The following is a 23,316-nucleotide window of genomic DNA, read 5'->3' as shown; positions in this document are numbered from 1 at the left end:
TTGTGGCTCATTTACTAAACATAAAAAGCCAAATTCTGTCTGACTAACTCACACAAAGTTATTTCATGGGCTCCAGTGGGAGTAGAGCAGGCAGCGTATGACCCAAATTGAAATGAATACAAGTGTCACCTTTTATTTGTATAATTCTGTTGGGGTAGTTGGGGGAGGGAGTTGTTTTCTTTCTGGTCTGCAAATAAGAATGGCAATGTAATGTGTACAGCAGAACTTAGGGTATGTCTACGCAGCCAAACTATTATTTTGAAATTAATTAGAAATAGTGGAGCACTTATTTCAAATTTGGTAAACTTCATTCCATGAGGAATAACGCCAAATTCAAAATAGCTATTTCAAAATAAGTGCTGTGTAGACACTTATTTTGAAATAGGGGGCCTCCAGCCTTCCCAGGGTGCTCTGGTGGCTACTCCAGCCTCAACCAAGAACACTCCTCTCGCTCCCTCCTCCACGGAGCCCTTAAAGGGGTTGACTCTGGCCACAGTGCTTGTGCCAGCTCCAAGCCTGCCAGCCCAGAGCCAGCAATCACTGCCCCTGACCCAGTGGCCCCAAAAACATGAGCCAGCGGACACCTTCCTGGTCCAGGGTGGAGATCATGGACCTTATTCAGGTTTGGGGGGATGCCCTCAACATCCATGATCTGCGCACTAGACAGAGGACACAGCCGTCTATGGCAGGATAGCTGCCAGCCTGGCCACCAAAGGCCACATGCGAACCCAGGAGCAGGTTTGCATGAAAATCAAGTTGGTTTGGCGAGACCCGCAACCCTGATCCCTGAGCTTCCCCTCCCACTTCTTCCCCTTGCTTCCCCCTTCCAGCTCCCTCCTCCCAGGTTTCCCCCTCTCCTCTCCTACCCCTTTCCCCAGTCTCACCAGAGTTTCATTCCCTCCCCCCAGTTTTGTTAAATAAAGAGAGTTTGTGTTCATGAAAATATGTGTATTTTATTTGACATAAGGAATGGGGGTTAGGGAGGGGTAAGTGGAAGGATGTGAGGGAGGAATGAGGCACAAGCCCTCAGTGGGGCAAACCAGGGAGGCTCTTAGTGCTCCTCAGGGTGGAAGCTCTCCCACAGGGCCTCCTGGAGACTGACAGCCCCCCTCCCCCGATGGACCTCCCGGATGGCAGCCTGCAGAAAGTGCAGCCAGGCTCACAGCAACATGTCCAAGAGAAGCACCAGAGTGCCAAGGGGCAGCTCCGGCTCCATGTTGCAGAGTGCTGTGGTCTCCTGAGTGAGGGCAACTAGAGCACACAAAGAAAAAAATGCTTTGCTGTCCCTCATCAAGGTAGACAAGCAAGCAGGGAAACCTTAGAAGCAGCTATCCAGGGTGGTCAGGCTGCTGCCTGAGGCTAACTCCTGACCTGATGTCCTGCCGGACCTGGTTCCGGCCAGCCTTAAATGCGATTTCAGTGTGGATGCGCTATTTCGAAATAGCAAAACTCTATTTTGAAATTCATTTTGTGTGTAGACGCATTATTTTGAAATAACTTATTTTGAATTAACTATTTTAAAATAAGATATTTCGAAATAACGCTGTAGTGTAGACATACCCTTAGTTATTTGTTTCTGTTTGTCCTTTAGAGTTGCATTTTTCCAATGAGATTAAAGAAAGGGAATGCAGTCAAGGTAAGTTAAGATCTATTTCTTTGTACTGAACTGATAGAATATGTGAACTTTATACAAAAGGTGGCACTACTTTAATACATTTTATATAGTGTCTGTGCAGCTGTCTGTAGGAAATGGAGTGCATTTAGGCCGTTAATAATGAAACAAGGTTTATTAGGTAGCCATAATGTTTATGAATCCATCAATAGTGAGTTGGCTATGCATAGTAAGCCTCAAGTACAAAGTTAGACATTGTTATGTTTACATTCTAATGTTAATATTCTAACATTCATTTAACTGAAAATTCTTTTGGTTTTCCTTTTGATTATATCACTGAATGTCATGTCGGCAGTTTTTCAAGGACAGTTATAGTGTCTCCTTTTGCATACAGTTGTTCTTATGAAATGGCCTTTTAAGCTTTATAGTAGATTACATACTTCTGCATACAGAACAGCAGTGATATGAATATCTCTTTTATTAGGCTTTAAGCCTATGGGTGCAGCCAACACCCAAAATGGCATAGAAAGATAAGCTTATGTTCAGAGAATGCTTGGGTGCTCAGCTATAATGTAGGATGTTAGACCAGTGCTGAACCCTTCCTGATCAAGTTAAGTAATATAATATTTGTGGTTCTTTTGTGATTGGGAATGAGATTCTTAAATATAAAGTTAGATAGAAGCTCAAGAGTTTTCTTTCTTTAAACCTGAATTTGTACTTGTTTCATATCCCTCACTGCCATTAGCCATCCAGAATTCCATTCAAACTACAAATATATCATTGTACAGGTGGACCTCTTCACGGGTATATCCAAGTGAAATTGTATGAGGCCCAGCACAGTGCACACAAGGCTGCAAGGACATTTGACTTATTCAGAGATACAGTCTGCTGAATATCAGGTCAAAACAAAAGAAAGCCTTAGGGTGCCGTAGAGCTGCTCAGGGGATGGAGAGCTCATTTTGAGCAGTGGGCCTTCCACATATGAGAACATTACTACCATCTTTACAGTGTTCAGTTCTCTTTTCCCTTCTCCCTAATTGAGGCTTTGTTGTCTATGGAAGCTATTCTGGGAGAGGGAGACAAAATGCCACTTCGCAATTTGCGTACCTTTTTCCTATAGTTTTGTTGGAAGAGGCTTGTCCAAAATTTGTCCCGTCTACACTGGGCCAAATTTTGGAAAAACCTCCTCTTTCGGAAGAGCCCTTCTTCCTCATGGCAAGAGGAAGACAGGGCTTCCAAAAGAGTGCGTCTGCTCTTCCACAAAAAATGTTGGAAGAATAGATGCATTCCCTGGATGCGGTGGAGTTTTTCCGGATACCTTTAGTATCCAGGAAAAACTCTGTTATCTAGACATAGTCTAAGCTTGGAGCTCAGTCAGGGAGATGTCAAAGTTCCAAGCCAAGAACATAGCTATCCTGGCTGACTGACATAATGATTCTGTTCTCTTGCAAGATTTTTCTTTGAAAGGAACTCCTCCCTCCCAGCTGCTTTAATTCATAAAGATACTAGTGGCTTCCCAAGGAATAAGCATACATCCTGAAAGTATCTGTGCTTTACATAGGGCACAAAGCATCAGGTGTGCTTCTTGTATCCTTTCAACACTTTCTCTCAACCCTCTATTCTGTATGCTCTGAATACAACCTGTTCTCTGGAGAATTTGGCCATTTTCTGCTCTCAGTTAAACCAGTGTTACTCTGGGGTAACAGCATAACTATGTTTACAACAATGTACCTGACAGATAAATTTGGCCTTTTTGTGTTACTCTCGAGTTAAATTCACCCTCGTGAACAGGGCCCACACAGGATCCGATGAACTGTTTAAGACCCACTTTGAATCATGTATTGAGATTCCAAATTTGCTCCGCTACTTTAGGAAAAGAGTTTACTAGCTGGAATGCTTGCTGACATAGCTAATTATTATTGAATATCAGAGAATATTCAGAAAAAGAAAACTTTGAATTTGTAAACATGCCAGAAATCTGATTGTAACCGATCAGATTAAAATAGTTGCAAAAAACTGGTCAGAGGCACACTACAGGCAAATAATATTTTACAGAACCATTTAGCAGATAATGCAGAATAATGAGTATGTTAGAAAATAATGAGCTTAATGGATTGTCTATAGACTGAAAAAGAAATGCAGTTTGTTGAACGAGGATTCTTTATAAATTATTTACCCTGCTGAGAGTCTATATGTTACCCACATAATCAGTTCTTATGAGCAATAAGGGTGTTTCCAACAGATTGATTTTTTTTCCCTGGCATCTATACATATACATATACATAAGCCCAGCACACAGGCTGGTACATAGCAAAATTGGTTCTGAATTTCTGTCATTAAACTCAGTTTCAGTGAATCCACTGGAGACTGGATTTTCTGACCTTAATCCTTAAACTTTCAATGCCTTATTCAGTCTATTAGTTTTGAGACTTTTACTAAAATTGTGCAGAGAATGATTAAAACCCTGAACAGGTCTGAAAATTTACCCCATGTGCCAAAACCAAATCCATTTGTGTTTTAAGGCAACGGATTTAACATGGCTAATGAATCTCACCAATGATCATTTAACAGGCTGCCAGCAGTTACTTGTTATTTTAAAATGTCCATATGTTTCACGTTTTTTTTCTTTGATGCCTTCTTGGAACAGATAAAGATACCCTGTCTCATATCAGGCAGATCTTCACTAGCCCGCTTTTGGACTTGAACCCTACATTTAATCCAAAGATCAAAGAGTACTACACTGAAGTGCCATTTGATGTTGTGACAGTGAAGATTGGAGCAGAACCCTCTAACTGTCAATGCCATGTGCACCTTGATGAGAGCAAAGGACCAAGGTATGTGAAGGGGAAGAAGGGAATGAGCTTGTAAGCACAGAGCTGTTTTTTAATATTGGAAAAACAGTAGAGGATTGATAGCTTCCTCTGCATTTCCAAGAGAACAGAATGCCTAGGAATTAAGATTACAAAAAGAGATTTGAATGCCCAGGCATTTACTCCTTTAGATTTGTATTTATTTTCCAGTGTGTTAAAGATGTACCCCGTTATTCAGTTACTATTAAAATCCCATTAACAAAACTCTGAAACCTTAAACTCTCCTGCCAGCTGCTACATAAAACTACTCATGCCATTAATGGTCCGAGCAGACAGGTAACCCATACACTAAAGGGTAAGTAACCACGGCCCGGATTCTGCACTGTCATCCATGCTAGGTACTACAGATATCCACTGACATGCGTGGCACTCCATTCAAGGCAGCAATCTGCCTGTATGGATCACAGCGTTGTATTAGGGGGGCAAAGTAGGGAGTGAATTCCAGGCTCTTCAAAGATAATGTCCTTTTTTCATCCCCACATGTCAGATCTGGAGGAGAATGTTACTGAGATTCTCCTGTTTGATCTCAGCCTTTGGAAAGGTGCAGAAGGAAAGCACAATTGGTAAAGTATTTAGGGCCCAATAATGCAGAGATGTATATAAGCTATGCAGGGCTGGGTCACATCAATAATCAAACAAAAGATTTTCATGGTATACCCAGAAGCTGTGAGAAGCAGCAACAATGAGTGGTTTGCTTGGTACAGTCCTTCTGTCCTATTCATTATAAAGCCAGCATTCTATCATAGCATGAGGGGCCTACTGGAGATGCTGTCCCAGACCAGTTGTGGTCATTGGGGGTGTGTCTAGATTACATGGCTCCATCGACAGAGCCATGTAGATGAGTGTACTCAGCAAAGGGAAATGAAGCGGTGATTTAAATAATTACCGCTTCATTTACATCAAAATGGCTGCCGCGCTGTTCCGATCAGCTGATTGTCAGCATAGCGCATGAAACAAGGCTTACAGGATCTGACGACAAAGGGATCTGGGGTTGGCTGATCCCCGTCTAGACTACTGTACTGTGCCAACAATCAGCTGATTGGCACAGCGTGACAGCCATTTTGATGTAAATGAAGCGGCGATTATTTAAATCGCCGCTTCATTTCCCTTTGCTGAGTACACTCATCTACATGGCTCTGTCAACAGAGCCATGTAGTCTAGACACGCCCTGAGAGTGCTATGGATGAGTGTCTGCTGTCCTAGCCAATATTTTCTATTATTAAGCTAATATTCTTCCTGGGTTTCTATTAGAGAAGTTACTCTTGATTTCTCATTAAAATAAAAAAGCCAACACAAACCCCACTCACTTTACATTGTGGCTAGATGGCACAATACAACCCAGAGTTGTGTGCAGGGAGTGATTGAGACACACAATAATGTGTATGCTATACAAAGAGGCTGTGTCTACACTGGCCCCTTCTTCGTAATAGCCATGCTAATTTAGAACTTTGGAATAGGGAAATGCGCGGGGGATTTAAATATCCCCCGCGGGATCTAAATAAACATGGCTGCTGCTTTTTTTCCAGCTTGGGGAAAAGTCAGAAAAGAGCGTCCAGACAGGCGCGATCCTCCGGAATAAAGCCCTATTCCGGAGGATCTCTTATTCCTACTTTCAAAGAAACACTTTATTCCGGAGGATCGTGCCAGTCTGGACGCTCTTTTCCGGCTTTTCCGCAAGCCGGAAAAAAAGCGGCGGCCATGTTTATTTAGATCCCGCGGGGGATATTTAAATCCCCCGCGCATTTCCCTATTCCAAAGTTCTAAATTAGCATGGCTATTCCGAAGAAGGGGCCAGTGTAGACGTAGCCCAAAAGTCCAACTTCTGTCAGTTCCAGACATTTGCAGTTCACTGCAGAGCAAACGCCTGTCCAGCGTTGCTCTTGTCTATCATGTTGAATGCCTTATTTGGGGCTTCATCATGTTTCAACGCAATTTTAACGGCTAACTAAAATGTCCAATCTCTTTTGTCTCCCTCCTCACTTTGTTACTGATTTGAAACTGTCAGAAACTATTGGCCCTAGTTGCATCAGTCACAATTTTCTTATCATTACTGCTAGGGAGTTCCCAACTCTGAAGCTCTCCTGTTGAAGTTGCAAGCTAAAGTAACATCACATTTTTAGATGGCTTCTGGCATAGTTTTGCTTTATTGCAAGAATTTTTTAAATGCCTTTGCAAGACATATTTTACACTATAATTCATCTGAAACATGGACAAAAAACATTACTAATAAAAACCTTAGAGGCTGAGGTCCATTTAAATTACAGTGGAAAGTGCTTTTCAAATCTTGTCTGATTTAACATTGGGCCTATCACTTTCTTTTGTTTTCTTTTGCAGTGTTGCTAACTACCCCCTGGGCCTGGGAATTAATAAAATCACTATTCTAGTAACTGATAAATCTCAAACTGACCCCGAGGTTGTGAGCAGCTATAAAATTACTGTCTATCGAGAAGACCGCCCGAGTCTGCCTTTGTTTGAAGACTATATGATGTGTGGTTTTGTGCAGGTACTGTTTGTTTTTTCTTTGAATATACACTTTACTTACGTATATAGTCTGGGTCTGGTCTCACTTACACTGGTGTAAATCCAAAGTAAATGAACTAGAGCCAATATGGAACCTGTTTCAGTGAGATTAGAAGGAGGCCCCCAACTCTGTCTTTTTTGTTTCCTCTTGACTTACACCAATTAGGAGCAGCCCTAGATGAGCTGTTGGCAACTGGTGCCCTCGGCGAAATGTGCGATTGGCGCCCCTGCCTCCAAACCCCTCAACGGCCATTTAAATTGGCGCCCCTGCCTCCAAACCCCTCGACCGCCTAGTTCACGCCTATGGACGGGCCGCCACTGACACCAATATTTGTACACCTGATTCTTTTTCTCCAGTTTTTCTCAACATAGTACATTACAGTAATCAAAGTGGGAGCTGACATGTTTTAGATTTTGGGGCAGAGAAGGAAGTTACTAAAAGTAAATATTGTGAAGAAATAAACAGCAAGGGCTGCAACAATAGCAGGGAGAGGTTATCAGTGTTGCTGGGAAATTATGTAATTGGCAGTAACTAACTCAGTCCATGGGGTCATTAAAAACAAAATAATCAGTGGAAATGAGGAAAAATTATCTTCTCCTAGTCTTATATTTAACAAATGCAAGATCTTCTAGAAACACTTCAGGTTGAAGAGGAGCATTTGAAATCAAATCTAGGCCTATGGGAGAGTTTCTGATATGAAACCAGAGTTCAACTTGGCATGGTTAGAGATTCAAAAACCAAATATTCACTGAATTAAACATCTATGTGTCTAATTTAATCCATTGCTTTACATCATGTACCTGCAGCGTGATACCCATGCAGTGTTTCCATGAAGGTAAATTATGCTGGCCAGTGTTTTACACAGTTTGAATTCATATGTTGTTGGAGCTTTTATGTAATCCAGTGAGGCTTTAGGAATGAGCAATTGGTGGCAGAATATAAATAATCTTTTTTCATATTGCCTGCTGAAGCCTTTTTCTTTGTAGCTAGTCTGTTCTACAGTTAGGGATTGTTCCTAATATTCCTTTTTGGAGATGTGTTATTTTCCTAATCTTTCCTGAAAAGGGACCCAGAATTGATTCTGGCAAGGTTGTCTTTTCAGTAGTTACTCTTTAGTTCAGGAACTAAAACCACGTATGTGGTCTTTTAATGAGTCGAAATGCACAAGGGCTATGAAAAGTGTGAAAGTTTTCTTGATGTGTAATAGTGCCAATTTTCATAAATCCTACTTGCTTGAATTAAAGAACTTTTGTACGTGATAAAGGTAGGTAGCAAATTACTGTCAGGAGAGGATTAAGAATTGTGTCATTAGCTATAAGGCCACACAACATTTGAAGGTGGCCTGATGTAGTGAATCAGAATAAAACAGAAGAGCAGGAGTAGGAGGGGTATATCGTATAATATTTGGAAACGAGAATTGGCTGTGAAGATGAGAAAAGCCACTTATGTGTCCCAATCTTGAGCATATATCTTGTTCCAGGCTGGGGATTTGTGCTATTGTATGTTCTCCCATTTTACAGTTTATGCTATTGTTAAGATTTTATTTTAGTATGCATGTGCCTTTGTGCTATACCATTGAAGCACTGTTGAGAGTTCTGGAGTGCTTAAAATGAAGAGTGCTATTTAAGTTCCTTTTGCATGAACTGCATTTGTATGGTTATATGTGAAAAGCTTTTTTTCCCCCTAATTAAATTCAGAATGTAATTGTTCAGAGCTAGGGAGGGCTTTAATAGCTAAAAGTTAAAATGAGATTAAAAGCATTTTTGAGGTTCTAATGTGGATTGTGAAGATGCAGCATGTGATTTTAAAGTAGCCTTTCTGTTCAGGCATGTTGAAAGCAAACATTTCAGATACAAAGTAATTAAGGAGAAGTAGAGGTAAAAATGGTGCCCTAAGGTATTGCCATGGTATTGCATTTCTTTTTTGCTTCATCCATATTTGCTTGAATAAACACTTGTCTTTTCTTTATGATAATTTATTGATTGGAGACATATTTTAAGAGCTCTAAATATTGTAATTACATTACACTTTCTGTATCGGAGCACATTACACATTCTGGCAGAGGTTGTTAATAGTCATTGTTCAATGGCTTCCATGCTTGTTCTCTTAGTAACCAGACACTTGCTCCAGAAGCAAAAGGATAAAGACAGCGTGAACTGATGGGTTCTCCTTTGGATACTCAACTATGCACAACTGGGATCATGTGTAGGAAGAGAAAGGTCAATGACAGTGGTGTGGTCTTTCTCACAGTAGGCTTCTGTTAAAATTCTAATCCAGAGACTTTTAAAAAAAACTTTCTTTTATGTTTAATCCCGTTAGGATATTCAAGTTTCACTGCAAGCTGATACCAGGATAGTTACAATACAAAGGCAGAGCTAGGGAAGTTGTTTCCAGTCTTCTAACAACTCTCATGCATTTGAGTAATCCTGGATTACTTTCAAGGCTATTCATTTAAGAAATGGTGTGGTTCTGAGCCTCACACTCCCTCAAAGTACCAAATTATTGTCCTTCCTCCTTATTGATAGCAGCCATAATAACCTCATTAAAACCAAATTAGTAGGGGATAAACTGTGGAGTCACTGCTGTACATTAAGAGGCTTTGCTTCCCTTCCATTTGTATTCTGTTCTTTTGCAACACTACTTAGCCTGTAAATGATAGGTTTGTTGGTTTGTTTTAGTTTGTAATTTCATTTATTGCTGACAACATTCAAAATATTTTAATTTAGTTGCAGTGGCACCATTGCTGTATTCCTAGTGGCATTGTAATCTCTATGTAGGCAATATACAAAAAGAGGAAGTGGAAGCAAGAGGTTGTTTCCATGAGACAGGGATACTGCTGTAACTCCAGGTGTCAGAACCCAAAATCAATGTTGTGCATTATCTGTATGTATTAGAGTAAAATGGTTCTTTAACTTAATTATCTCTTTCATTTTAATACCACTGCCTCATGTTAATATTTTTGTGCACATTCATTTCTTTGATAGCATTAGCTGTTCTCTTTTGGCTTTATGTTGTGAGTAATGGATACCCAATACACTGTTTACTAATTACAATGTATCATTACCCTTGTCTCTGCTTTTCTGTGAAACATAATAATAATGACATAAAAAGCAACAGATTGGACATCCTTGGTCCAGCACCTTAGGGACCTAACCAGGCCTGAGCAAGGGGATTTCCCAGACCAGGAGAGGTTCCCTGACAACAGCACCCCCAGCCCAGTGCTGGCTCCACTTCTGACCCCAGCAGGTCACCCTGCTGCTGGCCCTGACCAGGTTGCCTGCTGCTGGCTCCAGCTCAGCTAGATGCTGGGCTGCCATGGCCCCAGGCCTGGCTCTCCTACCAGTCTCCTCTGGCCCTGTCTCTCTTGCTGGGCTTCTGAAGCCTCGGCTTTCCCGTCAAGCTGCCGTGGCCCTGGATTCCCTGCCGGGCTGCACTGGCCCTACCCCGGCTCTGCTGCCAGGCTGCTGCCAGCCCTGCCAGGTTCCCAGCCAAGCAAGGCTCCCAGTTGCCAGCCTTTCATCTGCCTGACTCCTGGACACCAGGTCTCTCTGATCTGAGAACATGCACGGACCTGCTGGACCACAGATGTTGATGGATCAGTGCCCTGGTTTAGGGAGGTGGAACCTGTAGTTGGTTGTGATCATATGGTATGATACAGTCATTATAACTGTAGTGATTATATGATACTAGACACTTTCAGAAACACACTAGAGGAGTTAGACCTTCCTATACAAATAATCTGAAAAACTCCCATTGATTTGACCATGGTGCACTAACAAGGGGTGAATACATCCCATTACCGTTCCATTGAGATTTTTAGCTATTTTTGAGAAACAAAATAAGCAAAAGTTTTTAAAAAATGTTGTTTCAAATTGAAAATCAAATCATTTTCTTTTGAAAACGTTGAAAGAAAACATTTTGATTAAAAAAAATTATTTAGGCATGAAACAATTTGGCAAATTCAGCACAAATTTCTTAAATGCTTCATTGACCCAAATCTGCATTTTTGGGTGAAATAGTTGTTTGATAAAAATCACTCAGTTGTAGTTATAATGTTTCTAAAGAACACATATTGGATATATGTGCTGTTAGTAAAGAAAAGTGGTCAATGATGAATGGACTAAAATAGGTTGTGGCTGATTAAGGGTTAATTTTTTGTCCTGGTTTCAGATATAAACATTTCCTCAAGACAACATGGGTACGTCTAAACTACATGCCTCCGTCGACGGAGGCATGTAGATTAGACAGATCGGCAGAGGAAAATGAAGCCGCGATTAAAATAATCGCGGCTTCATTTAAATTTAAATGGCTGCCCCGCTCTGGCGATCAGCTGTTTGTCGGCAGATCGGGGCAGTCTGGACGCACCGTGTCGACAAAGAAGCCTTTCTTGATCGGCACAGGTAAACCTGGTTTCACGAGGCATACCTCACGAGAAGGGAGAGGGAAATGGAGTGGGGGTGGGGGTGTGTATATGTGCACAAACGTACCCAGCTGAAGTGCAGCAAGCTTCTGTGGTGGGCCCCTGGAAGAAGAGGGATAGGCTTAGGGAACCAGCTCTACAATTTCTTCTCTAGTAGGGGAGCAGCACTGACTGACGCTGGGAGTCTGCTAGGAGCCGAGGTTCCACAAACTCCTATGAGGGGGCGTGAAACCTGAGGCCAAAGATTGAGTTAAGGCTGTTTCCTGTTTGTTTTGTTAATCTCCATGAAAAAAATAAACCTTGTTGATTGAGACAGTGCACGGCAGTGCATGCTTTGGAGCCAAGGAGAAGCGACAGCCCTGATGGCCGTGCTAAATTCTATTTGGAACATAGGAATTGCTGCCAGACCCACAATCCTTCTAGTCAGGTATCCTCTCTGCAACAGTGGCCAATAGCTGTTTCAGAGGAAGGGCCCCCAAAGCCCTGCATTTATAGAATCATGTGCCTCTATTTTGCATCAGTGTAATGGTTGTCTTCATTTTGATAAAAAGCAAATGACTATTTTTCACACTCAGACAGTTCTCTTTGTGCATAAGGTAATACCGTGTTTTAGAATCATGGCTGGACCTTTGTGTTATGCAGGATTCAGTGGGCTCTGAAGTGTCCAGTGGGGCAGATTCATCCACAGGACTGAAATCTAAAATAAAAGAAACTAGCATAAGAGATGGGAATTGATTATTGTGTGCTTCCATTCATGGCTATATCTGCTCTACAAACTAGGTGTGTGACTCTTCTGCTTGGGTACCCATACTCTCACTAGCGCCCATTGAGAGAGTGTGAGTAAACAGTTTTGTAGCCATGGTAGCATGGGTAGGAGGAGCAGAGGCACAACTCAGTTGTGCCGAGTACAAACCCACATGAAACTGGTAGGTATGTGCTTGACATGGCTTAGTCTTCCCTCTGATGTTGCTGCCGCCACCGCTACAGCACTGCTTACTTACACTCTCTCAATAAGAGGAGGAGGAAGTCTAGACGGGGTTCTTACGAACCCCCCCCCCCATCATTTTTTGAAAAAACCCGTACACTTCATTTTTTCAGGAGTACGGGTTCTTTTGAAAAAAGGGTTTGTTTGTTTGTTTTTTTCCGAAAGAACCTGGTTTAGACGGCATTTTCTTTTTTGAAAAACCCTTTCTCGAAAACGTGCTCTCATGCGATTATGCAAATGAAGTATGAGATTTGTAAATCCGCTCTTCATTTGCATTTTTGATTGGCAAATCCTCTTTCAAAAGAAGAATGTAGTTTAGACATAGCCAAAGGTAGGTAGAGATACTGTAAAATAAGGATTTTCAAATGTGTATATACTCACACTATGCCTTGCCATTGCCTTCCTCATCACCTTCCTCCTCACCAGTGGCCATCATTTCCATGGGCTACATCTTTCTCTTTCTCTTACTGCCTACAGGCTGTGATGTAATTTTATAATATGTTAGACTGAGGCCCCTATATCTAATGCATAATCAGTAAGGGTTTCCCACCTTTTCCTTATTTGTATTTCCTCATCCTACTATCATTATTCAACAAACTGAAATCCAATAAAGACAAATGCAAAGTACTGTATGTCATTTAGGAAGGCAAAATCTAATGCATAACTTCAAAATGGGGAATAATGGGGTAAATGGTAGTACTGCTGAATTGCATCTGGATGTTTCAGTGGATTAGGCCTCAGCCGGATTACTATATCCAGTTCTAGGCCTCCCCACTTTAGGAAAGATGTGGATAAATTGGAGAGAGTCCAAAGCAGAGTAAAAATGAAAAGTTATACAAAACCTGACCTCCAAGGAAAGGTTAAAAAAACTTGGCATATTTAGCCTTGAGAAAAGAAGACTGAGGGGAGGCCTGGTAACAGTCTTCAAATATGTTGAAAGCTGTTATAAACATTCATCAATTGTTCTCTATGTCCTTTGAAGGTAGGAGAGGTAATCGGCTTAATCTGCATCAAGGGAGGGAGGTTCAGGTTAGATATCAGAAAGTTTTTCCTAATTTTACAGGTTGTTAAACTCTGGAATAAGTTCCAAAGGAAGTTGTTGAAATCCCCATCACTGATGGTTTTTAAAAACAGATTGGACAAATACTTGTCAGGGTTAGTCTAGATTTACTTTGCCCTGCTACATCATAGGAGGTAGATTTTATGGCTCCTTGAGGTCCCACATAGCCCTGCATTTCTATGATTCTGCATCAGTGGTTCTCAACAAGTGGTATGTGTAACTCTGGGATGTACCTGGAGATCTTCCAGGGGGTACATCAACTCATCTAGTTTTGCAAAAGGCTACATAAAAGGCTCTAGGTAAGTCAGTGCGAACTAAAATTTCATACAGAAAATAACTTGTTTATATTGCTCTAAATACTATACATTGAAATGTAAGCACAATATTAATATAAATTGATTTATTTTATACAATAAAAATGAAAAACAGAATTTTGAAAGGGGTGCTGTCATCTGGAAAGATTGAGAGTCACTGTTCTATACAACTACCCAATTTGCAAGACAGAGGAGAATTAGTACATAGTGTCTAAAGTCATTATTTCAGTGGCTGTATTTTTGTCTGGATCATTAGGAAAATAGAGGGATCTCATGTTCTCTTTACTTGCCAACCTGAAGATATTAGAACTTTTGACTCTGAAGATGAAATCCAGGGCATTAACTATGGGTTGAACCTCTCTAGTTCGGCGCCCTTGGGACCTGACTGGTGTTGAACCAGAGAATGTGCTGAACCGCAGGTGGTCAGTATTGTCTATCAGCATTACCAATATTTCCACTGTTTACTGGGCTATAGAAGACAGTTAGGGGTAAATAAGAGTTAAAATACAGCATAGAACAGTGACAGCCAGGACTGGTGACTGTAAACAAACTTTATGGGACCACAGGAAACTTGGTCACACCCATGATAAGTGGACATCCAGTTAACTAAAATCATGCCAGACTATGGACGTTGCACAGCGGAGTGCGTTGGATTAGAGAGGTTCAACCTGTATTGACTGTGAAAATGCTTGTGACTCTTTCAATCCACGTAAAGTCATTGCTCTTGAACTCATTGGAGAATGTAGAACAGTATGTTGCATTCTTCCATTGATGATACATACAATAAATGTGAAAGAAGATCTTGTAGTATGAGACTTCCTAAGTGTTAACAGATCATGAAAATTGGCAACAACTGTTGTGCTGAGTATCATAATCTGCAAGCAGAGGGTGGATAATTCCACAATGATGAGAAGAGAGTGTCTGGTGTTTGAGCTGTGGTCACATTTGCCTTTCATGTCATTTGGGCCTCCACAACACACTTTGTGGAAGAAGAAAGCTAATGCAGCTGCCTTTACTAATCAGTCAGTATGACCCAACCCCCCAGGGAGGCAAGCAAAGGCAGATATGTACTGACACACACAATCCTTGCTGATTAATAGTGAAAGCTGGTAAAGTTACTCTCTAAGCCTGTCTGGTCCATCAGCCCCAGAAATGTAATTTAGATGATTATCTGTGTGCCCATTAAACCTTGTGACCCATTGCTAGTCTGTTTGAAGTTTGCCTGCTTAAACTTGCTAATAGAAAGAATAGAAGGATTAACTCAGAGGTCATGAAATAAGAGAGCAACAAAGATGATGACAAAAGAGCAGAGGAAAACTTCCTATTGAACGTGTTTGGCATAGGAAAAAAGCTACGCGAACCACCAGGTAAATAGATACAGTTGCTTAATGAAGAAAACGAGTCATTCACAATTCAACCAACACTCCAGTACATAATGTTGTTTCAACCTATTTTGTCAGGCTATATAAACATATTCTGTCTCTCTACTGAATCATGCCATGTTTGGTGTTTATGAAAGACAAATGCAAATGTAAATAACCATGGAAAATCTGGAGCAAGATATACAGGGCCTGATTTTGCTCTGGGTTGCAATGTACCAGTATAAATCAGGAATCACTTTGTTTGAATCAGAGGAATTACAGTGATGAAAGTAAGAACAGAATCAAGCCCCATGCTGTGCTATTTGCAGGTCCTACTTCTAGGGCAGTGTTTCTCAACCAGTGGTATGAGTACCGTTAAGGGTACTCAAGAGAAGTTTGGGGGGTACTTCAACACAACTGAAATTTGGAGAAAACTGAATTTTTGTTGTAAGTTTTACAGTGCTTTATTATTTTCGTATTTTTTATACCCAAAAATTTAATCACCTGCCCAGCTATGATTAAGTTGTTTAAACGAATGTGTTGCAATGATAGAAAAAAAATTGTGTGTGTCTGAAAACTGTAGGTACTAGGGGTACTTCTAATTTTATTTTTTTAAAGGGGTACTTAATAAAAAAAAGTTGAGAAACACTGTTTTAGGGTAAGCGTGCACAGACATTACATTGACTCTCCAACCTAAAGAAATGGTAAAACTACAGACGAGATATTTTTGAATTAACTAATTTGAATGAACATAAAAAAGTATAAGCATCTGCAGAAAACACTTGCAAGATGTAGCAATAAAACTGGTTACCAGTTTAAACTAGATTTATAGAGAAAAGGTGGAATTCATTATATAGAATGGATTGGAATGCATAAGTACATAAGTAAGCACAAGTAGGGGGTATGACTAGCTATTGGGAGAAGGCTATATTGACCTCTTAATGGAACTAGAAAGCTATTTACATACTTTTGCATAACTTTCAAATATATGCCAACATCCTTGAAATGAACTCTTACCCTTTTGCTGTCTGAGCCCTGAAAGGGCTGATGAACTTGGTTGTTGAATATCAAAGGATTTGGATATATATTTAATTAGACTTCAGTGAAGAATAAAACATTTTATTAGGCTTATCTCCATTTCTCTAGGTTTTATAGCTTGATGTCTCCCCAGTTCAGAGCTACTGTATTGTATTTTTACATATTTTTAGCAGATCCTTCTTTTTCACTTTCTTAATGTTATTTATTGTTACATTTATGATAAATTTAGGTCTGTTTCTCATTTTATTTTATTGAACAAAGTATATTTTAAATTCTGAATCTGTTTCCCTCTTAGTTGTTGTAAGTTTTCTTCCCCTTCGCACAGAGTTATCCAAGTGAGCAAAGTATTGTAATAATCAGAGAATCTACAACACTATAGATCTTAGGCAATTTTTAAAATTTTATATTTGTAATTTGTTTGTACAGTATGTTGGAAGTTATTGATGGGAGAGAGCTTAGGAACCCAGACAGTTCCTACTCTAGTGCTGACGTCATTACACTGAATTAATGAATTTCAGAACTTTCACCTTCTATCATCTTATTTTGCTGGAGACCTATAGTTGTATTTCCCACTGGTCTAGAGCGGTGGTCCCCAACTGCCCGTTCGTGGACAGGTGCTGGGCCTTAAACTGCTGGCTGCCGAGCTATGGCACACTCCTGGTCACACCCCCATAGCTTGATGATTGGCTCGGTGGGGTTCCCTATAAGCTGTGCGGCAGTGTGGCTGCGCAGCTGCTAATTGAGCAATTGTGCTGCTGTAGTGAAGCTGGCCCTACTAGGGCAGCCTCATCGTGGCTCTAGTTCCATCTCTGGTGGCTGCTACGCATCCCGGCTGGTGATGCCGTGTGGAGGCCAGCTGCTCTGGTGGTCAGGGCCAGGGCTGCATGGAGGGTGGCTGCTGCAAGAGAAGAAGCTGCTGGGCACCCCCAGGCCAGTTTTACACCCACTTCTCATGCGGGAGGAGAGTCCAAGGAACCAGCTGCCCCGCAAGACAGTCCTCCTTCCTCCCCATTTGGCGGAAGCTTTTGGCCTCCTGCTGCTTCCAGCCCAGCCAGCATGCACTCCCAGGGACCTGCCACTGTCTGGCCACACTGAGCACTGAGGCTTGGCCTGGGGAACCTTGGTGGAGCAGTTGGGGCTGAGCAGGGGCCACCACTACCCAGGCAGCTGGGGTGTAGTGAGGGGATAAGTTGAGAGAAGCCCTCCAAGCTGGAGTCAGCAGCCCACTACTTTCAACCCGGCCTCTCCCTGGCTTGGTCCCCTCTTTTGCTCATGCCTCTCACCCCCTTTCCCTTCTTCACCATCTTCCCCTGCTTCCCTTACTGTGCGCGCACAGATGCAATGTAGAATCACATGTGACTGCTTAAAAATAATCCCCATAACGAATAAGCAAATACGCAAATATACTAATTACCTCAAAGAATATACAAATGTTTGCCAAAAGTTTTTGAATGAGTTTACTGGTCCATGGTATAAAAAAGGTTGGGAACCACTGGTCGAGAGCATCAAGCTGATTGCAGCATTAGGGTTTCCAACAATGTTCCCATTAATCTTTTCCATCCATTAGTTGATATTTCTCATCCATGAGTGGAATACATTTTTATGTATGCTAAGGCATGTGCAAATGTGCACCACCAGTAGAACAAAAACCTAGCTGGAGCTGCTCTGCTATTGAGTTGGGTGTCATATGAATCTCTCCTGAGTGGCTGCACAAGCACACAACTTACAGAGAACACTAGTCTCCAGTCAGGAAACATATTTCTACATGCCAGGAAATCAGAAGTGGTTCTAAGCCTGGGTAATTTCCATTCTTTAAGGACATTTAGAGCCCCTGGAAGCACTCTGGGGAGGGCCATGTCTCCTTCCTTCCTGGGGCTGCTTGGTCCTGCAAACTGAGACACGTGCTTACCTGGGACTCCTCTCTTCATCCAGGTTTCAAAAGACACTCCTCCCTTGCCTCCCCCCTTGCCGGACTCAAAAGGGAGCCAGTGGGCATGTGCTTTCTAGTGGTCTGGTTGCCCTTGTGAACACCACAGAGGCCAGAATAAGGCAGGCCTTTCCAGAAACCTTGTGAGAAGGAATGAGCGGGTCCTGTGTGAGAGCATCATGGAGCTGAGTGCTCCAGACTGACGCTCCATGTATACCCATGTGAACAGGCAGTTGTGTGCCCCCTATGCCAAATTGGCAAGAGAGGAGCGTGCTGCCCATAGCAGCCCATTGCCGGCCCCCCTTGTAGATAGGGAACTCACCTGAAGTGCCCTCCCCGGGTTCCCTGGAAGCCTGGGAGACGTCCTGGGAGGTGTGGGGACTGGTTCTAAAGTGAGGAGCAGCTCTTGGCTGGTGGGCATGGTCACCTGGCTGGACTCCTCCTTCTCTAGGTCCTCCTCCATCACCCTGCCCTCCTGCAGGCTGATGCAGGGTGTGTCTTGGCCAGACTCAACGATGATGGCATGGGAGGTTACTTGTCCCTCTCCCAGGATGGCATCATACTGCTCATAGTATCGGCAGGTGTGTGGTGCTGTCCCAGAGCATCCATTCTGCCCCTTGGCCTTGTGGTAGGCCTGCCACAGCTCTTTAATTTTCATGCAGAACTGGTCAAGGGTCCTTAGTATGCCCTTTCTTGGCCTGGCTGGTGGTGATCTAGCCATAGGTGTTCATGTTCCTTTTCCTGGTGCAGAGATCCTGGAGGGTTGGACTCCTCCTCCCACACCTCAATAAGGTCCATAATTTCCATACCAGTCCAAGCTGGAGCAATCCTGCATCGCTGGGCAGTGGCAGCTATGGAAGCAGCAGAACTTCCTTCAGTCATTGGATGGTCTGAGGGAGCATTGAGGTTGCCTTGGGTCCTGGTCCGTCACACAGGGCTTGCAAAGCTGGCCACATGCAAGAAACCCTTCTCTCGCTTCCAGGACTTTTAGAGCTCTGCAGGAGGAGGAGAGCAGTGGAGATACTTGGTGTGGCCGGAGCAGTCAAAGCTGCAGCTGCGAGAGACCTCCAGAAGCCAATTACTTTGAAATAGTGGCACCAGTGGGTCTACACTACCATTATTTTGAAATAACTATTTCAGAAATAGCATTATTCCTGATGAAAAGCAGAAGTGCAGATTTTGAATTAAGCAGCCCATTATTTCGAAATAACGGGCTAGGTAATGTGGATGCTCCACTTATAAATTTGACCTTAAGGGGGTTATTTTGAAATAAAGTCCTAGTGTATACCAGGGCTAAGAGTTTAGGGAGAAGGAGCCCTGAGCAAGTGTGCATTTCCTATCTGCAGTCTACCTCTGAATTGAATTTGTTCCGTCACTTGCAATTGGTCTTCCTCAGGTGTCAGAGAATTCCATAAATCTGAATGCAGCAGTGCTTTCTGCAAAACAATCATTTGTGAAAGCCTTGTGGAAACCAGATAAAGGGATGGGGGAGCAGATTTGAAGAAGACCAGTTGTGAGTGGCTGAAAGCACAGGCATTCAGTCACTCACAGCTAAGTGGCTGAGTGATGGTGTGAAAAGTTAAACACCACCAATATGGTGCCAAACACATGCAGAACTCTCCTTGCTTTGGTAGGTATATTAATAGAATGTGGTAAACATGGAATAAAGTTTTACCCAGCAATTCTGTGGTTTCTTTACCTGTGAATGAGCATTGCAACCTTAATAATCTATCTCTTTATCATCAGTGGAAGATTTCTTGTCAGCCATATTGTGGCAATGGGCCTTCCTAGTTTACAAAATGTGATGCTAACCTAAAAGGTTTCATCCTCTTGGGTTTGAGTCATTTAAAGGGGAATTTGTTTCCATTAATCTATGCAACCTGTTTACTGTCTGTTTGGGCATGACATCCACACCATCACAGTTAGCAGTTATTGGCACTCTCCTTGTCTTGGTGGAGAGGCCAAGAATAAAAAGAATACATACTTGTATTATGTGAGGGGCCAGACCAGCTAGCACCTGCTGTTGGCCTAGTTCCTTACTAACTTTGCTGCTAGGCAACCAGTGAGCCCTAGCATTGACAGAATAGTCACAGCACCTGATTGGTTGCTGGTTTAGCAGCCCTACTTATAAGCCTGAGATCTGTAGCAGATTAACAGTTGCTCAACTTGCACTACACTTGCAATTGTGCTTGCCATTGCTCCTGCCTCCAGCCCTTGCTCCACTTTGCTTCCTGTCCTTAGTCCCATCCTGCTCCAGCCCTCTTTCAGAACCTGTTGCTGCTATGCTATGTTGTCTTTTGAATTCATAAAAAAGAGGCACAGTCTGAGCTCCTATAAATAAAGCTTTATTACAACTAAAACAGAGTTATGAGAGACAAAGGAGAACCATGTGCTCCTCGCTATTCATGAAACTGCCACTAGACTGCTTCCAGCTGGTTCTCCTTAGCATGACTCTACTCTTAAATGCCAAGTACATGCTCCAACATCTCCCTTTTCCAGCAAAAGCATTCTAAACAATTTAACACACAAACCAATTGTCTGTCTACAAATGCCGTAACATTCACTGTTAGTGCTCAGTGGGTCTTTTGGGCACTCCGTGCAGTGTGTTAGATTTATGAGGCACCATTTCAATACTTGCACTAGCTGAATCAGCATACCGCTCTGCTTGCTGATATGAAAGAGCCTCGGTGATTTTCTCAGAGTGTTGTCCTGTAGCTGTCAGTGTAATATTTGCCTCCTTATCCTACTCTTCTTCAGGAAGATGTTGTAGATGTTGCCTGTTCCTCAGAAATGTATTTCTGTAGTTCAAGAGATCACCCTGCGGTGTCACTCATGTATCATTACTGTCCTCTGTGCACAGGAAGTACCATCATGAATTCACAGAGCGATCTGGACTTCATAGGCTCTAACACATTGAAGACTCTGCCGTAATACATCTTTTGTTTACATAAGTAACATACATAAGTCAGTACTGTAATTAGGGATTACTACTCAAGTAGGAAGTCTTGGTCTCAACTTCCTGCCAAATATCTCTATGGATGACAGTCCATGATGCACTGGTGCTGCCCTATCGTACAATATAGCCACATATGAATCAATATCTAAGTCAGTGGCTTTTTTCAAAAGTTTGTTTTAACAATTTTCACACTATTCTTTACAAAACTGTTGGTTGAAGGATACCTGGGAATCAAAATTACATGCTTAAACCCATATTCTCTAGCAAATTTTTAAAATTTGTGTCCATCAAACTGTGGGCCATTATAGATATGATCGTTTCACGGATTCCATGCCTGAAAATTATGGATTTCATATGCATTATAACATGTTTTGATGCAAAATTTTCTAATAAAACAACCTCTGCATAATGAGAATAAAAATCCAAAATTTAAAAAAAAAATGAATTTGTAAATATATCCACAACTTTAGACCACAGCCTTGACTATTCGTTGTTTATCAACACAGGCTTTTTTTCCTATTTTAGTAGGTATTTTTGACGTTTCACAGATTTTAACGGGTTCTCCCCTCCCCCTCATTGTTCACTTGTGGCCAATACAACAATACAGTATTTCTCTGGCTCTGCATTTACATTTTTCTTTGCCCAAATGTTCTTCATTTATTCTTGTGAACATGTCAGCTTGTAATAGCTTAGGCATAACTATTGTTTTCTCTAAACAATACACCATCAATAACAGACAACTGCTTTGAATTGGAAACATGGGTATAGTATTTAGTGTCCTTGCCATTCTGTGTTAATAACTTTAATTACCATCTGTAGCATCTCATCATTAGCTGTAGCCCTAGTATATTCATTCCTCTTCCTTTTTGAAACAGGACAATTATTTTGTATCAGGCTGACAAGCACTAAATCTGACTCAGTTTTGGTTTCTTACAACCGTTTTATCAAATGCATTGAAAATGTGTCCACCACAAACTTTTCCCCTGATTTATATATTATTGTTTATATCATACAATTGGACCTGAAAAAGTCATATTCTGGGCACAATGTCAGCAACAATTTATCTTCTGGAAATGAACATGTGGAATTTTTTTACAACCATGTTCCAAGAGCAAAAGCTTCTTTTTCTATTTGGGCATAGTCGCATTTTGTTTCTCTAAGGCTATGTCTACACTACCAGGTTATTTCAAAATAAGATATTTTGAAATTAAAACTCCCAAAATAACTATTTCAAAATAAGCTTATTCCTCTACATAATAATCCAACATTTAAAAAAAATGAATTTGTAAATATATCCACAACTTTAGACCCATGTAGTGGCACCTAGTCAACTTATGGAGAGAAAGATGTGTTACCTCTATAGCCCTTGCTGAGAGGCAGCTGGCTTTATAGATCAAGCTGTAGAGGCTCATACATTAAATTCCAGAAGTCCCAAGTTCTGTTGTGCCTGTTGGTGTTACTCATAAACCACTCTCCCATGGTCATCATGCAGTGTTGCCTTTATCCCTTGCTCGGAGCCATCAGTGGGCAACGTGGTCTGTCTCCTGCTTTCAAAATACCTTAGGGACAGGGGCTTTCTGAATCAATTAAGTTACCAAAATCTGTGTGCAGGTTAGCATCCCTACATTTTTGCATGAGTGGGTAGAGGCTGCTGGTTTATTCAGGTATAAATTTTCCAAGAAAGTAACCAGTTCTGTGAATCTCTGAATTCCTTCCTTATGTTCTTGCATAGTTCTTACAGCATGTATTCTGCTAGGATCGATACATGCCACTCGTCTATTTAATCTTTCTCCGAAATAAGTAACTTTTCTGAGCCTGAATTTATATTTTTTATATTTATCTTCAGGCCTACTGCTCTAGCTCTATGCAATGTTCTCTTTAACCTATTCTTCTGTTGTGCTACCCCCAGATGGGAATGTCATCCATCTTGCTAGGCTTTTCTGCCTTTTATTCCCTTAGGGTGTGTCTACACAGCATGGCTTAACTCAAAATAATCTACACAAATTGAGATATGTCAATAACACTAGTTATTTCAAAATAATGTTACAGTGTAGACATACCCTTAGATATTTGCTGCAGTATTCTATGAAAGACTTCTGGAGTAGATTTTAGACTACATGATAATATGAAAAAGCAATATCTTCTATCGTGTAATATAAGTACATATTTGAAGGACATTTTTTCTCTAAGGGCATGTCTACACTGCAAGGCAAAAGTCAAATTAATATACGTAACTTCAGCTACGTTAATTG

General features: G+C 41.5%; 1 protein-coding gene across 6 annotated transcripts in view; it reads left to right on the top strand.

The window, feature by feature from the left end:
* CPED1 (cadherin like and PC-esterase domain containing 1) overlaps positions 1–23,316 on the top strand; it is a 214,716-nt gene that overhangs the window by 116,757 nt on the left and 74,643 nt on the right. For all 6 annotated transcript variants that reach the window (XR_012903743.1, XM_075928925.1, XM_075928905.1 and 3 more), the window contains 3 exons: positions 1,592–1,636; positions 4,260–4,446; positions 6,817–6,985. Coding sequence is in view for 5 of the 6 variants with exons in the window: in XM_075928925.1 (XP_075785040.1) it covers positions 1,592–1,636; positions 4,260–4,446; positions 6,817–6,985 (401 nt within the window). In the remaining variant the exon portion in view is untranslated. The remainder of the gene's footprint in view (positions 1–1,591; positions 1,637–4,259; positions 4,447–6,816; positions 6,986–23,316) is intronic.

Source organism: Pelodiscus sinensis, chromosome 1 (genome assembly GCF_049634645.1).
Source record: "Pelodiscus sinensis isolate JC-2024 chromosome 1, ASM4963464v1, whole genome shotgun sequence".
NCBI classification, from domain to species: Eukaryota; Metazoa; Chordata; order Testudines; family Trionychidae; genus Pelodiscus; species Pelodiscus sinensis.
The sequence above is the reverse complement of the archived record's forward strand: the minus strand, read 5'-3'. Positions and strand labels throughout refer to the sequence as shown.